The sequence below is a fragment of the Arachis hypogaea genome, chromosome 12 (assembly GCF_003086295.3).
Source record: "Arachis hypogaea cultivar Tifrunner chromosome 12, arahy.Tifrunner.gnm2.J5K5, whole genome shotgun sequence".
Lineage (NCBI taxonomy): Eukaryota > Viridiplantae > Streptophyta > Magnoliopsida > Fabales > Fabaceae > Arachis > Arachis hypogaea.
Window position 1 is genome coordinate 112,107,022 of NC_092047.1, and position 17,686 is coordinate 112,124,707.

The 17,686-nt window shown below is 29.3% G+C and overlaps 2 protein-coding genes and 1 long non-coding RNA gene across 3 annotated transcripts; 1 reads left to right on the forward strand and 2 right to left on the reverse strand.

The window, feature by feature from the left end:
• Positions 1-1,640: 1,640 nt before the first annotated feature.
• Positions 1,641-2,897, reverse strand: LOC140176872 (uncharacterized). Its single transcript, XM_072208429.1, has 3 exons — positions 2,804-2,897; positions 2,377-2,752; positions 1,641-1,992 (listed from the first exon to the last, which is right to left on the reverse strand). Exons 1-3 carry the CDS (start codon positions 2,895-2,897, stop codon positions 1,641-1,643), a joined length of 822 nt encoding a protein of 273 aa, XP_072064530.1.
• An 877-nt stretch (positions 2,898-3,774) lies between these two features.
• On the forward strand, positions 3,775-6,997 carry LOC112728318 (4-hydroxy-tetrahydrodipicolinate synthase, chloroplastic). The gene is made up of 3 exons (XM_025778400.3): positions 3,775-4,284; positions 5,547-5,627; positions 5,911-6,997. The coding sequence occupies exons 1-3, from the start codon at positions 4,184-4,186 to the stop codon at positions 6,836-6,838; spliced, it is 1,110 nt and encodes a 369-aa protein (XP_025634185.1). The 5' UTR covers positions 3,775-4,183; the 3' UTR covers positions 6,839-6,997.
• A 585-nt stretch (positions 6,998-7,582) lies between these two features.
• LOC112728319 (uncharacterized) lies at positions 7,583-9,691 on the reverse strand. Its single transcript, XR_003166211.3, has 2 exons — positions 9,121-9,691; positions 7,583-8,022 (listed from the first exon to the last, which is right to left on the reverse strand). It is a non-coding gene; the product is annotated as an uncharacterized lncRNA (long non-coding RNA).
• Between the last annotated feature and the right edge of the window lie 7,995 nt (positions 9,692-17,686).

Sequence of the window (17,686 nt, forward strand, 5' to 3'; positions counted from 1 at the left end):
ATGGTCGATGGATTATGTTGTTGAGTATTTCCTTGTTTTGATTTGGGTTTTGTTTTGCTCTATTAGGTCGATAGATACTCTTACTATATGCTGATACACCTGATATCCGATTCGATCCGCAAATATGCAGATCGGATCCGGCCTGAAAAAATGCGGATATCGTATCCGATCTGATTCGATGAATACAGTGTGAATCGGATAAAATTTTAGGCTATATTCGATCCGATCCGTGTGCAGCCCTAGTCAAAGTCTGTACCTGCAACATCTACACAAACAAGTTAGTCGTATAAGCACATTCTTTATCAAATTTTTAGACCACTCTATCTTGTGCACCTTCTATCAATTTCACAGGTTGCAAGATATCAAGCAATTGGTTCAAACTGTCAACATCCCATATTGGTGAAGTTCCCTCCTCCACTAAAAGTTTCATACCCACTCTATCCCATTCTAAAATCCACAGTCTCCAACGACGGATCCTTTATTATTTGAAATCAAGTAGAGCCTCCGAAATGAGTCTTTCATCTTCTTCGACTGTAACCATGTATCTTCCCAAAATCTGGTTTATCTACCATCACTTACCTCCTTAGCCAGACCGTCAATAATCTTTTGGCCGATATGTTACCCTTTTATTTGCAAGTGGCATATGTCTCTCCACGGACCTCCTTTTACTGTTAAAGCTTGAGTAGACAATAACTGTTCAGGGTTCAGATTATTGCAGGAGCACACAACCTTCTTCCATAAAGGACAATTTTTTTTAGAAAATTGCCATCACCACTTAAACAATAATGCGGTATTACGAATCATCGTATCTCTCACACCTAACCCTCCTAGCTTCTTCGGTGTTTGTATCAACTCCCACTTCACAAGGGCCAGCCCAGGTCGTCCATCGTCCTTCCCCCAAAAGAACTTTCTTTGCCATGAGATTATTTTTTTTGCCACTGTAACCGGAATTTTATACAAACTCAAATATTAAGTAGGCAAACTATTAATCACTGAATTGATGAGAACCAACCTTCTTGTTTTACTGAGCACATTTGCTTTCCACAAGCTAAGTTTCTCCTCTACCTTATCAATTACTGGCTTCCATATTTTAAATAACCTCGAGTTTGCTCCTAGATTAATACCAGGTACTTCACTGGTAGACTCGCCACCTGACACCCTAATAATCGACACATCCGACCAACTCACTCCTGACTACAATTCACCGGTATCAAACTAGACTTCTCGAAGCTAATACTCAATCCATACATCACTTCAAAACACTTCAAAAGTCTCTTGAAATTTCTCATTGACTCCTCTTCCAGTGGACAGAACAATATAGTGTCATCAGCAAATTGAAGGTGTGATAACTCTATATTATCCCTACCAACTAAAAGAGAGGTTATTCTCCTATTTCTTACCGCCTCTCCGATCATCCTATTCAACACATCTACAACAAGTACGAATATAAATGGTGATAACGGGTCGCCTTGTCGAAGTCTCCTTTCCATCTTGAATGGTTTCAATGGTGTCCCATTAACCATTATGGAAATAGATGCTGATCTAACGTTCTCTGCAATCCATTCCCTCAATCTACTACCAAATTCCATCTTTTCTAGCACAATATCAACACAATTTTGTTTGACTCTGTCATAGGCTTTCTATAAGTCCAATTTGAGGATTGTTGATGCATTCTTCTTCAGTTTTAGCCATTGTACAGTTTCACATGCTATTAACGCTCCATCATGTATCCTCCTGCCCTTTACAAATGCACTATGTGATTCCCCCACTAACCCTGGTATTACACTCCTTATTCTTCTTGTCAACACTTTTGATATGACCTTATACACGCACCCAACCTTACTGATCGGTTTAAGATTCTTTATCTCCTTCGCGGCCACAAACTTCGGAGCCAGCGCTACCCAAGTAACATTGGACTCTACTGGTAACCTCGCCGTCACAAAAAAACTCATCACAGCTTTAGTAAATTCCACTCCAATCTCCTCCCAGCACCTTTTTATAAAGTTCATCTTATATTCATCACTATTCGGAGCCTTAGATGATTCGCATTCTCAAACTGCATCATTTACTTCCTCCTCTGACGGTAATATCTCTAGTGCTTGAGCTTCCTCCATCTCCAACCGATTGACTAACCCATTTCGAAAGCTAATATTTGGCGACACTTCCTGGTGGTATAATTTCCTGTAAAAATCTCCAATGACGACCTTAATTTTTACATAATTTCTTACCAGCCTTCCATTTATCACTAAGGACTTAATCCGGTTGTTCCTTCTTCTTGCTGATGCAATATTGTGGAAGTATCTAGTATTCTTGTCTATCTCCTTGGCCTGTTGAGATCTAGACATTTACTTCCAGTGTATATCTTGTCTCGTATACCGTACTTCACAACACCTTATCAATGCTTTTATCCTTGCTTCTACTGTACCATCATATACTCTATTGCTAATCATGTCATCCACCTTCTTGATCTCGTCTTCAAACTTTTGTATCTTTTCAGGTATATTCCCAAAGAACTGCTTGTGCCATCTACCCAGTGATTTCGACAGTGCCTTCAATTTATCCAAAAGTTGTACATCTCCCAATCCCCTCCATTCTTCCTTCATCATCCTTAAGAAGTCTTCATGTGTGAACCACGAGTCTAAACTGTGGAATGGTCTTGAACCCTGAACTATTCTTCTATCTTCTACTATCAAAGGGCAATGATCTGATAAGCCTCTCGATCCTCCTCTTAGGCGAGTGTCCAAGTATGCATCTAGTCATTCCAAACTGACCAGACTTCTATCAATATGACTACAGGACTGACCTCTAAACCATGTATGCTTGCGATCATTGAGTGTCAAGTCCACCAACTCCATATCATTGATCCATACTCTAAATTCTTCAACAAAAGCTGGCATGGTCGCCCTTTTTCTTTCTTTTATGTGCATAATTTCATTGAAATTTCACATGTAATAAAATGGAACTTGACACAATCTTAAATCCTGTAATATAACTTAATTCCTCCCATATTAAAAGTTTTTCATCTCTCACAAACTCAAATTTAAACTAATGAAACATCAAATTAACAATAGTAGTTGGATTTAATTACAATTTTACTTGAAAATATTCAAAAAAAATTAACTACGTAACATTTTGATAAAATTGTATTTTTATAAAAATAATTGTCTTAAAAAATAATTTAATATATTTAATTAAGCTATTTAATATAACATATATTCACATTTTAAATAAAATCGCTCTAGTGATTATTATGATATTTTAAAAAATATTATTAAAATTAAAATATCATTCTTTTATTGTTAAACAATATTTTTAAAAAATATTACTTAAAATATAAAAAATATAACTTTAAGTTTGATAATATTTACAAATTATTCTAACATAATTATACTAAAATTCACCTATATACTATGTTTAAGGGAGTTTTTAAAAATAATATGCTAAAATAAAAAGATTTAATTATTCTATTAGTTATTATAATTTTATCGAATTTATAATTAAATTTTTATAATTTTTTAAATTAAATTTTTATACCATATTAGATTTTGTAATTAAATTTTTATCGTGACAAAAATGTTAAAATTAATAGAATATTTTATTAAATTATATAAAATATTCAGTCAAATATTATGTATATTCGTTTTGTTTAATATAATATTTTGTTAATTCCAATATTTTTATCACGAAAAAAATGTAATTACAAAATATAATATAATATAAAAATTTAATAAAAAAAAATGTATAACAATCTACTTATAAATTCAGTGAGATTTCAGAGACGCAAAAAAAAAAAAAAAAACGGAGTAGCGGATAGTGCACACAGTACCTTAGCTTTGTTATCAGTTTTATTGACTGAAAGAGGGAAACGATCATCACGCGGTTCAATAAAACCCTACCACTCTCCTCTTCACTTCCCCTTCTCTGCCGGAATCTGACATCATGTTCTGCCGTGCCGTACCTCCGTTGCCCACCGCCTCTCTCCTCTTCTCGTAATCCATTCTTCCGCTTCTACCACCACCACCACCACCATTATGACCCTAATTACTACCATTATTATCATTTAAGAAGCTCAACCCTCCCTATCCCTCTTTCTCTCTCTCTATTTCGACTCGGATCTCACTCTCATTATCGGATTTTCTCATTGACCGGTCGTAATATTCGTCACTTTTTTAGTTGAATAGTGATGGCGGCGATGCTGAAGAGCTATAGTAGCAATGCGTGCTTCCCTGCTTCTGGTTTCGCTGTTTTTCGCTCCAACAATGCCACCAACGCCAGTAACAAGAGGTTATAATAAAAAATATCGATTTTTTATTTGCTTAATATGTCATTTCTTTTATAAAAATATCGTTTTTTTGGTATCTTCTTGTGTTTGTCACTCATATATGTGTTACTTATTCTAGTTCTCATTTCAATGTGTATTTAGATGTTGACTTGATTTTTGGTTAATTGGTGATTTTATATGTATGACGTAAGGGACTAAGTTGATAGGGAAAAAAAATAAATTTAAATATCTCACATTGGAGCAATTTGAGTATTTGTTTTTTACTTAGTGCTCATGTCAATTGATTAATAGATGCTCTTACTATAGTGGGGTTTGTGATGGTCGATGGATTATGTTGTTGAGTATTTCCTTGTTTTGATTTGGGTTTTATTTTGCTCTATTAGGTGTATACTTGCAATGCTACCTAGTTTGTAACTTACTTTAAAAATGGGGGTTTGCTAAATAAGTAAATAATATGATTCTGGTTGCTGGGGTTGTATTTATATTTATTTACATGATTACTAATTTGTAATTTTTTGTTTTTCAAATCAAGTTAACTCCTTGGGGAATTTCTGTGTTGAACATTTTATCTCCTTCAACTTATTCACTTTTAGAAACACCATTTTTTTTTATACTTGTTTCTTTTCAGCATTTAGCTAAAGCCAATCCTGACATTGTAGTCAAATGAGAAATTAAACAGTGTATGGAGCTAAATGAGTTTAGAAGATTTGTGATTATCTTATGTTCCGAGTCTTTTTGCCTTTGTCTTATTGTTTGGATTTAGAATTTTGTCATTACTTGGTTGCCATTTCCCAGTTTTATGATCAAGAATGCCTTTTACTTGCCATAAAACAAGTAAAAATGATTTATTCGGTGAATCATGTGCATTCATCCAGCTACCTCTGTTTTCCTAGGTGAAACTCCTTAATTTGTTGTTAAGATGAATGCATGTTTATGTAAAATGATGTCTTTGTTTCTTGTTTGCAATATTGTTCTGTCACAGTCCTTTGTGCAATTATTTATTTGCAAAAGGTGATTTTCAACTAACAAAAAAATGGGGTGTGCAGATAGAGTTTTAAAAGGGCTAATGTCATAAATAGAAATAAGGATTTTGTGAACCTTGGTCAGCACCCCTGTATGTATGTTTTCCACTTCAGAATTATTAGACTGGTGGTTGGTGCCAATTGCAATGAGACAGATACCAAGTTTTCTTGCCATAATGCTATTGATCTAAATGTCGATTCATTGATCATTTTAAATTTTAATGTTTATTTGTATGAACCAGGAGCTCAAACTGGAAGCCTCCACAGGCAGCTATCATACCCAATTTGCATCTCCCAATGCGCAGCTTTGAGGTGAAAAATAGGTGTGTTTGACTAATGAATTGTCAATGTGCTGTTCCAAATAGAATCATTCTCTTGTTAAATTCTATACTTAACATTGGGTTTTCATTTGCAGGTTATTTTATTTATGTATTATGTGTACAATTTGTAGATTAAGTAGAAATTTTTTTATTTTGAATCTTGCCTTGGTAGAATTTTAAAAGGCAGCTGGACTTGATATTTTTAATCTAACTGACATAAGTATCATTAAACAATATTCTGTGTCTGATCTTCACAATAAGTATTTTACATGTACTTTATGTACAGGACATCAACTGAGGACATAAAGTGTCTGAGATTGATAACTGCGCTCAAAACTCCATACCTACCTGATGGCCGATTTGATCTAGAAGCGTATGATGATTTGGTGAACAAGCAAATTGAAAACGGTGTAGAAGGTATTATTGTTGGTGGCACAACTGGTGAAGGCCAATTAATGAGCTGGGATGAACACATCATGCTTATCGGGCACACGGTCAATTGTTTTGGCAGTAAAATCAAGGTTGTTGGTAACACCGGAAGTAACTCCACGAGGGAAGCAATCCATGCCAGTGAGCAGGGTTTTGCAGTTGGAATGCATGCTGCCCTTCATATAAACCCTTACTACGGCAAAACCTCCCTGGACGGTATGATTTCTCACTTCGAAAGCGTGATTTCCATGGGCCCTACAATCATATATAATGTTCCTTCGAGGACTGGTCAAGATATTCCTCCTCACGTGATTCAAACCTTGGCTCAAAGTGCTACCTTGGCCGGTGTCAAGGAGTGTGTTGGAAACGATCGGATCAAACAGTACACGGATGATGGCATTGTTGTGTGGAGTGGCAACGATGATCAATGCCATGATGCTAGATGGGGCTATGGTGCCACCGGAGTGATATCTGTCACCAGCAACCTTGTTCCTGGTTTGATGCGAGACATCATGTTTGCAGGGAAGAATCCAACATTGAATTCAAAGCTCCTTCCTCTGATGGACTGGCTTTTCCAGGAGCCAAACCCGATTGGTTTAAACACAGCTCTTGCCCAACTTGGGGTTGTCAGACCGGTTTTCAGGCTGCCGTACGTGCCGCTCCCTGCGGAGAAAAGGATTGAGTTTGTGAACTTGGTGAAGCAAATTGGCCGAGAGCATTTTGTTGGAGACAAAGATGTTCAGGTTCTTGATGATGATGATTTTATCTTAGTTGGTCGATATTAGTTTATTGTGTTACCTTACTTTGTTGTAGTTTGCATTTTCAGATGTTCTTAGTTGAGTTTTGTATCCTTTTCCAGATTTTGCCTAAGTTTTAAACCAATTAATGTACAATAGAGTCGGTTAAAATAAACCAATAATAATACAAGTTGGTGTTTCTTTTAAGTATCTATTTGTAGCTGTTGAGTGTTAACTGGTTCATGCTACTTTTGCATGATAAAATGAACCTTGCTCTTTTTTTTTGGGTCATGAACTTTCCTTATACACTTAAGCAGACAAAAGCAAAATGATGTAATTACATATTCAGAGCATCAAACAAAGATAGAAAGATAGGAGTAGTTGGGCCATCAAAATAATGAAGCACTGAAATGAATAGAACAAACAGATTAACAGACTGAATCTTGGCCCAACACTGAGGGGTGATTTTCAATGCTAGAATTCAGAGAAAGGGATCATGTTTTTCAGGTTTACTTGACATACACAGAATCGACTCATAAATAAAATATATTAAATTAAAATAAAATAAAATAAAATTAAGAACCTTTTATTAATTAGTACTTGAAGAAACTAGCAGTAAGTACTATTTATTTATTTTTTATTTTATTGGAAAAGTTATAATATTACAATCTCCTGTGTGTATAAACCAATTGTCCCATATTGTTCTTTTGTGGTAGTAGAAGTCCCATAATTTTACTAGCTTTCTTTCAACAATGATTAATTAACTATATTGCAATAAAAGGAATTGACAGATTAAAACTAATTGTAGCATTGCTCATTACCAAGTAATGGTTTACAATTATACTCTCAAAACTTATTGCAAGAAAAATTAATTTAACCTCAAATAAAATAAAGAAACAAATAAAGGGAAAATATGAGAGATCAGATTTTGGGCTTCAAATAGAAGAAATAGAGCAATAACAACAAATACCCTTTAAACATGAACTTGTATTAGGCAAAACCTAATAATTAATCAATTATTCTTGTTATTTTGTTGTGAAGGCTTCTTTTGGAGCTTAGATAAGAGGTCTTGATTCTCTTTGTAAAGAAGCATGGCTTGGTTTCTCAACCTCTCATTCTCATTTAATAAGTTTTGGTTCTCTTTGTAAAGTTTCAAGTTTCTCATCTTAATCTGTGTCTTCACCACAGTTATCTTTCTCCTCTCTCTTGCTTCTTTCAATTGTGCTCTCCTTCTGTATCAATAAAAGAAAGGGGATCAATATCACACACAATTATATACATAAAAAAAATTATTTAGTGATTATTATGATTATGTTTGCAAATATTTCTTTAGTTGTATACTCATCAAACTGCTTTATCCATGTTGATATATATATATATATATATATATATATATATATATATATATATATATGGTGAATTCTAATATGACTATACTACGATAGTTACCATGATTACACAAATTTTATAAAAATTAGAATCACACTTTTTTAATATTTTGGTAATATTTTTTTTAAACAATATTATTTAAAAAAGGTTGTTTAACAGTGAAAAGCATTATCTTAATTTTAATAATTTTTTAAAATACTATAGTTATCGGAGCCACTGTAATATAGTCTATATATATATATATATATATATATATATATATATATATATATATATATTAACGAATTCATGAGATATATAGTATGGAATTCATTAGAGAAATCATTACCATCAATATATAAAAAATAATAATTAAATGACCATGAAAATAGTAAAAATAAAACTAACTTACAAAATTGTTATATTATATTGAAACTAAAAACGCTTTTTTTTTCATCTTTAATACTATATTAGTAGCTCTATTAATAAATATATTTAACAATATATGATAGAATTAAAAAAAAAGGAAAAAAATAATAGTGACGTTATATATATATGGCCATTTTAGTTTGAAAAATGAAACTATAAATGATGAACATATATATGGGTAGAGGGAAGGAGTATAAATGAATAACTATATATATTACAACAACATATATTAATTATGTCTAACTATTAATAACTTAATGATATGTCAATTAATACTTAAATGAAAACCTAAAGGAAAACAATTCAAATTATGCATAATTAACTGGTTGAACCTAATACTAGTAGAACTAAAGACAAAAAAGAAATCACCTATCTAATAACTAGTAGCAAGTTAATTAAGCTCAATAAATCAAAACATGGTAACATTAACACATGAACACACAAGCATATATAGCTAGTAAGACATACATACACATATACAACACAAAAAGCATATGAAACTATATATATATTGAAGAGTAGTTAATTAATACCTTCTAAGGAAGCTCAACTGAAGATGTTGTGTCTTTGATGAACATGAAGAAACAAGAGGAACATTTAGGGTATGTTTTGAAGAGGAATAGCACATATCTTTTTCTTCTATAACACACTACTATTGTTGTGTTATTCTATCAAAGAAGATATCACAAATTAAAAAGCTTCAATGTGAAAGAAAAGGTAGTTAATAACTATAGTAGTAATACTACATGGGTGAATTTGTATATGTATAGTTGATGAAATATAACTTATATGAGTGAAGAGGGTTTAAGAAATGGAATTGAAGGGTTGGTTTATATAGCCATATATAATATATAACATATATAATGGTGAGAATCTTGATAAGAAAACACAAGAAAAGTGATATAGCTGTAAGATGTGTTTGTATCTGCCATAAGAGAGAGACTTTTCATAGCAATGATGACACAAAGGAATCATCATTACATTGGGCAGCAATTAGATGAGGAGCAACGGCAGAAGAAAGAAGGATTCAAGGGAAAAAAAAAAAATAATGTTCCTATACCTTGCATTGCTAGCTCTTAATCCTTTGATTTTTTAGCTTGGTCCTTTTTTAATTATTAATTTTTTCTAACTAGTTATTATTACCATTATTATTTTATTGACTTATATAGCCTTTTGCCTTGGTAAAATATGCTGTTTTAATATTTTATCGGGTTATTATAATATTTTGTTGTTGTTTTTATCGTTAAACAATGATGTAACACATCTCAATTTGTCACACGTTATAATTAGTATTTTTTAGGCTGTGTTTGAAAAAGAGATTAAAATTAAGAGATATAGATTGAGAGATCGATATTCTATTAAATTTTAAAGAGGAGTAAAATTAGAATTTAAAAAGTTAAATAAGAATATTTTTAAAAAAAAATATTATTAAAATTTTAATTTTAATTTTTAAAAATTTTATTCTCTTGTATCCTCACTTTCTAGAAGTATTGAATAATGTATTGAAATTTTGTATCGCAAAACCAAAATTTTAGTTTTAATGTGTAACCATAAAATATAATACTGAGTTTCAGTCTTCAATTTTAATTCCTATCTCTGTAAACAAACAATTTTTAAAAAGAAAAATATAAACTTTACAAGGATAAAAATTAAATACTTTTTATAATAAAAATATAAAGCGAAAACATTATTTTATTAGGAAAAGAGAAGCTTATTTAAATGTATTAGAATAGTCTATCTTTTGAGCTAGACTCCAACATATAATGATGTAACAGTATGCATCATCCACCATCAAAAACATTCAAAGTACTCTATTTAAGATTGTGTTGTTAGTTGTTACAACCTTTTGAAAGTTTAGAACCTTCCCCACTTTAGTTCTCATCAGTGCCGTTTAAGCCCTCACCACTATTTTACTGCTGGTTCTTCAAATTTGAACCTTAAGAATAATTATAATAATTTGGAAGTAAGAGCTAGCAAAACTAGGTACTAATACATAGTGGATTAAATGTTATTATTAATGCATATTACATACACATTAATGCTTAATTATGTTACAAGTCTATTATTTAAAGAGTAATACTAAGTAACCAAAACATTATAAATAATAAATAAAAATATATAATCAATAATATTTGTATTTATAAAAAAGTGTGAATTATTTTTCGGACTTAATTGATACAATTAATTTCTTTTTATAATTATTTTTTTCATTTAATTACGCTAAAAATTAATTCTAAATTTAATGTGAATTAAATTTCAAAAAATACTCTTTCATTATTATTATTATTACATTCATAATTCCATAATTTTTTTTCAAATAAAAATTTTAAATTTTAATATTTTTAATCCTAAAAAAATCTCAAATCACCTCAATAAATTTTATAAAAAATAAAAGCATCTTATATTTGATTAGTCTTTATTTATTAAAAACGTTTAAAATTATTAGTTTTTAACCTACAAAATAAAATAATAAATAATAAATTAACACCAAGTCATTAATTATAGATATTATGTGTTTAAAATTATAGATGTTATACATATAAAAAACTATAGATATTAAATTAAAAAATTTAACAACTTCTGCTATATAACTCATATTTTATATATAGACTATTAAAAAATAAAAAATAAAAAATAAAATATAAACAAAAATTAAGAAATAAAATTTTAAAAATAATTATTAACTCATTATATTAAAATTAATAAATAAATATACATATAAATATTAAATAAAAATATTAAATTATTAAAATTATGATATATTAGTGCACATATAAGATAATAATTTAAAAAATACAATAAGACTCATAGTTAAAAATTTGGTAATATTAATTATAAAAGTTTATTAATTATGAACATCATATATATGAAATTATGAATGTTATGAGTATGAAATTATGGATATTATTAATATAAAATTATAAATGTTATGTGTATGAACTTATGGATATTATGAATAAATTTATCAATTGAATAAATTAATTTAAGTATTTGATTTTTTAAAATCTAATTATGATAAAATTTAAAAATATTTGTGTTAAAAAATCAGAATAAATTATTATTCCACTTTGAAAAATATGAAACAAATATTAGTAAATAAGACAATAAATTAGTAATTACAAAAAAATTAATGATAATTAAAATTTAGATTGCTCCAACCTCTATAATATTATGTAGGTGCAGTGAAACGATAAAAAAATAAATAAATTAATGGTTACAAAAAAAATTAATTAATGTTAATGACATTCAAAGTATATTATTATAGTTAGTTCTTAATGCAATAGTATATATGAAAATCAAATTATAAAAAATTTTATTAATATATGATATGTTACATCCTAATAGTTATATTAAGGATATAATATGATAAGTTGAGTAATAAAAAAGTGAGATAAAAAATTAAAATGTAAAAAAGTTATATAAATGAAGTGAAACTAAAAAATTTTTGGCTAGTTATGACTGAATTATTTTGGTTCTTAATTTTTTTTTATTTAAAAATGACATTTTATTGTATGGTTCCTTATATAGTTTAATTTAGAAGAGCTATTGCAACTAATTTGGAAAATATGGAAATGAAAGAGATAGAATTACTTATAGACAAGGATATCTTCATAGAAATATTCAAAAAACAATGCATAATTTTCTTAGTATATACTCTTTTTATTATTAAAGTAGAAACTTCTTTTCATATATATTTTCACAAAGATTCATATATAATTAAGTTTCAATTATTTGAGTTTCAAATAATGCCATTTGATTTGGTGCACGTGTTTCTGCTAAATTGTATCTAAGCATCTCAATTGATTCAAATCATGAATGGCACATGCCTTTGTTGTGTATTGTCTTAAATAGACAAATAATAACACCAAAAAGAAAAAAAATCATGAAATCTTTTCACATTAGCATCGACACAAAATCATTACACCGAAATTATTACGCTACAATCTAGCATTCCATTTCCATCTTAACCTAATAACCTAAATAATCGTTGTCAAACTCTCGAGTTAACTCGAGTTTACGAGTTTAGGTAGTGAAATCGAGTTAATTCGAACACAAATTCGTTTTTAAGTAAATTCGGGTAGATTCGGCTAGACTCGCATAAACTCGGTCAAACTCGCGAGTTTGAGAGCGAGTTAGCGAGTTTGCGTTAGGTGCCCATTTTAGCCAAAAACGTTGTTTTGGCATTTTGGCCCAAACAAAAATGAAAAAATGCTACCCAGTTATCGTAAATCCCTAATTGCATTGGCTCAGTAACTCCCTCTTACCTCACTCGCTGATGTTCTCTCTCCCTCACTCATTGTTCTGACTTCACTCGTTTGCCTTCATCGCCGTTCTCCGCCGGCTGACACTGTTGCTCCTTTGTCTGCTCAGTTTCGCGCACAACCCCGCGTCTCACTCTCTGCTCTGCTTCTCGCCTTCTCCTTATCTTACTCTCTGTTCTCTTTTATGCACGTCGAGCCTCTGCTGTGTCTGCCACGCTGTCGTTGAGCCTCTACCGTCGTGTAGAGTTGTATACGTTCGTCGAGCCTCTGCTGCCTCTGTTGATCTGCTATGCTTTGCTGTCATCGTTCACCGTTTCTCTCTACCTCCAATGCTGCACAACCTTGCCGCTTCTCTTCCTGCATGACCACGCTGCTTCACTGCCTTCATTCAGGTATGAAGATATTGAAGGATTTCAGTTCGACTTTTAGTTTATTAGGCCATTTACTTATTATTTTGTTGTTTTCTTTTTTCCGGTTGTGTTATTTGAAGCTTTGATTGTGTGTGGGTTCAATGTTAAACTAGATGCATACTTGTGAAGAATTTGAATGTATGTTCTAAAGTACCTGTTATGATTGTGGTACTATTTTAATTTATTATATGTTTTGAAGTTGAACTTATTAATTTTGAATGCCTAAATTTGAGTGTATATATATATATATATATATTTTTTTTTTTTAAAATTCATAACAAGTAAACTCGTACGAGTCTACGAGTCGAATTTAGATTAGTTCCACGAGTTTACTTAGACTCGTAAATTTAACAACCTTAACCTAAATGGCCAAGACATAACATTCAACTATATATATATAAATTAATTATAATTAACATTAGATGATCGAAAAGTAACCATTTGTTTCATATATATAATAAGTTATAAAGGTTTATTTTAAGAGTTTAATTTTAATATACCCACAGCATAAAATATTTACACAATCGCTCAATTAATATATATTGGTTTTTTGAATGATCATTTACGTAATTAATGTAAAAAATAATTACTTATGTAATCAATGTAAAAAATAGTTACTTTTACTAATGTATCATTATGTCATTTGATGCAAATATAAAATGGTCTTATACTTATAATGCTTTAAAATTAAATTCTTGTTTTAATATATATATATATATATATATATATATATATATATATATATATATATATATATATATATATTGTTTGGTTAAAGGGAAAGTATGAGGAGCCAATGAAATATTTGTACAATGTATACAATAGAGGTTTAGGGAGTATTAAAGATATAATCATTAGATAGTATAAGAGATGTTCATTTTGTAACTCATATAGTCATTGTACAAATAAGTCATTGTCTCCCTAACGAGACTCTTGGTTAAAAAGAAGATGCAACTTTTCTATGGTGGTGTATGTTGTTTTATTTTCGCATTGCGAAATTGTCTTTAATTAATTGTTGGGAATTCTGATCTCTAAATTCAACAAATGAAAAGCCAAAACATTGTCATTATAACTAATCATCATTTGCTTGATTTGAAAATATAACCACAAAACATTGTGTTTATAGATAAATAGTCAACCTGACATGATAAGCACATATTTTACTCTCTATATATATTAGCATTAGTAATCCGTATTAATTAATAAAAGGGTAATTCATTTCACTTCATCCCTATATATGAACTTTATACTATGTATGTACTAATATGCATTTTATACATACAAAAAATAAGTTTATTATATACTTATTCAAATTTTGGATTACATGCAAATAATTTAATTTCTCTAAATATATGATGTTACGTGGACACCCCAATGTTTGTTAACAATTTATATATGAAAAAAAGCCTAGAAAGGCAACATTAATTAAGTCAATTAATTTAAATCAGCCAATAATTAAAAAGAAATGAATAAAAATTATTTAAAATTAAAAATAATAAAAAGATCTAAAATTCATCAAGTAAAAAAAAAAAACCGTAGAGAGCTCTCCACCATTGGGAGAAATTAAGTGAAAGAACATTAGATGAAAAGACACCACATTCAACTCAAAACCTTAAACCTTAAAGTAATAAGTTAATGGGTCTCTCATCTTATAAACTTCTCACTCTTCCTTATTTTCTTTGATGTGAGACTAACTTCAACACTCCTCACACTTGCAACATTAACACTTTGAAGATAAAACAAAGACATTTTTCATATTTTTAAGGTTCATAGATTAAAGAACATATAACTTAAGTTTTTGGAAAGTAATTAAAATATGAGTAATGCTAGAGAGATAATAATTTTAAATTATTTTATTTAATTTAATATTTATAATTTTATGTGTATATATAACATCCATAATTATACTTATTATATCTAATATTATATATTTATTTAACAATAATTAATGAATACAACCAAAATAAAAAAAATAAGTTTTAACTATCTAAATATTTATAGTTCTCAAACTATGACTTCCAAACAATTTTGTTAAAACACATGATCAACTTGAGGGGCAAAGCAATCTGAAATTGAAAACTCAAAAGTAGGTCACATGGGATTTGCACGTGAAAATCACGTGGGGAGAGTAGGAGTGGAGTATTGGAAGGGTACAAGTAAGTATGATGAGGATAAAACTAAGGGGGCAGTATAGTCAATATAGTTAGGTCCCTTATTTGTCCCTTTTCTTTCATGTAATTGAGTACCAAAGCCATACTCATTTATTTGGAAAATGAAACCCATTTTGGCTTCATCTTCTTCTTCATCATTATCATCACTATGCCCCCCTCCCTTTCTTCCATCCATTCGATGTCTTTTTTGTTTTCATATCATCATACACAAGTGAATTATATATATTACTTTATTTTATTAAAAAATAATGTTAATTAATAGAAAAATAGTGATTGTGTATGAGATTATGTGTAGGAGAAGAAATTAAAAGTGATAAATAATAAAGTATATTGCTACACCTCAATTAATTATGATTGAGTATTGTTACACACCTACCATTAATAAAGTGAATCATATATAGAGTGGAGTGTATCTACAACCATAAGAGATACTAGTTCTAGTGACAAATATTTTGTGATAATAATCTTATGATTATTATTTTTTATTAGGTTTTTTTTTTTGTAACAATTATATATGTTTTATTATTATTATTATTATTATTATATAATATATTGACAAGTTATAGAAATTTTGTGACTATTAAAAAAAATTACTTGTGATTATTATAATTACTACTAATTTTTTTTTTATAAATAATGCATAAAAAGACAAATATATTGTTAATGAATGTTGTACCGACTATTTTTATTTTGTTGAAAATATAAAATTGCCATTAAAAGGTGATTTTTTTTTTGTACTGCAAAGATATCAATAGAGTTGGACGAAGATGGGGTGAGAGTGTCTTTTTGCTCTCCATCTCTGTCCTAATTATCCCTATCTAGGAGAATATTGTATCATATCCTAGTGATCACTCCTATAGAGATTTTTAGTTAAGAAACCTTTTGAAAAAGAATAAAAAATTCAAAAAAAAAAAAAAAAACAATGATACAACATTTTATATATATATATATATATATGTGTGTGTGTGTGTGTAATTAATATTACAAAATCTAAATAGATATTATAGATAAAAGACAATTTAGACATTTTATATATTTCGTAGATCATACACAGAAAAAATAAGATAGAAATCTCTCTTCGAATTTTCGAACATATTTCATAAATATTTTGTTCCAGCAGATATTAATTTTTGTTTTTGGAGTTGTTATGATACTAGTTACTTATCTCAAAAATTTAAGTTAATAGAAGAAAGTAACATAAATAGTTATATCTTTGATATTTTTTTTAAACAAAAACTTTTTTAAATTTATTTGATCTTTTTTTTCATAAACTTTTTTTATTTTTTTTATTTGTCTTATGTTATTTATTTTTTTAAATTTTACTAAAATTCAAACTATAAACTTTTTAAATATAAAACTTTGATACTATGTCACGATATTAATTTAAAAAAAAATTTAAGTTAATAAAAAAATATAAAATAAATAATTATATCTCTAAACAGGAGTCTTATTCAAAGTGTTTTCCCGTAAGAAAACCCGAGTGTAGTGGAAAATATTGGCATCCCTAAGCAATACTTAATTAGTTATGAGTTGATTGTGATTTGTGGCAGTGATGCAACATAATAGAGCTAAGATGGTATTGCTTGCAGGAAAACGAAATGTCATGGTATAGCGCAAAAAGTTTGTGGGGATTACTTTGACGTTAAATGTTGTCATTTTCAAGTTAGTAGAGAGAAACTAATAAAGGACCTAAGTGATGATTTGAAGAGTACAATAATACATTGCATTATTCATTTCTCTTGAATAAGGTGTACATACATAATGGGGTGCACATGGATCGGGTGAAGCTGGGTTTGATGTGACACAGACCCGACCCGGAATATACACCAGATCTATTTATTAGACCCGAATCCGATCCTAGATCCGATGAAATCAATACACTTTCGGGTCACAATTATACCGGGTGAAAATCGGGCCGTTAACATTACATTACGTTGATACCTTCTTGTAAGCTAGCATGTAAAAATATTCAAATTTCTAAGACTCCAACCATTATTTAACATGGTAAATTTCACTTAGAAAAATATAATAAGAACCAACCATTCTTTAAAATTAAAGTATAATCACAATCAATACTAATATTGTCTAATAATACTAAATATTTAAATCAATACAAATAACATAATATTATGCATTAGTCTAAAGTCTTATGCATTCTAAATATAAAACATTAACTTATAGTTTTATAATGACTAATAACACAAAATATTAAGATTTACAATACTTAAATTTTACATAAGAATAGTCATTATCCAT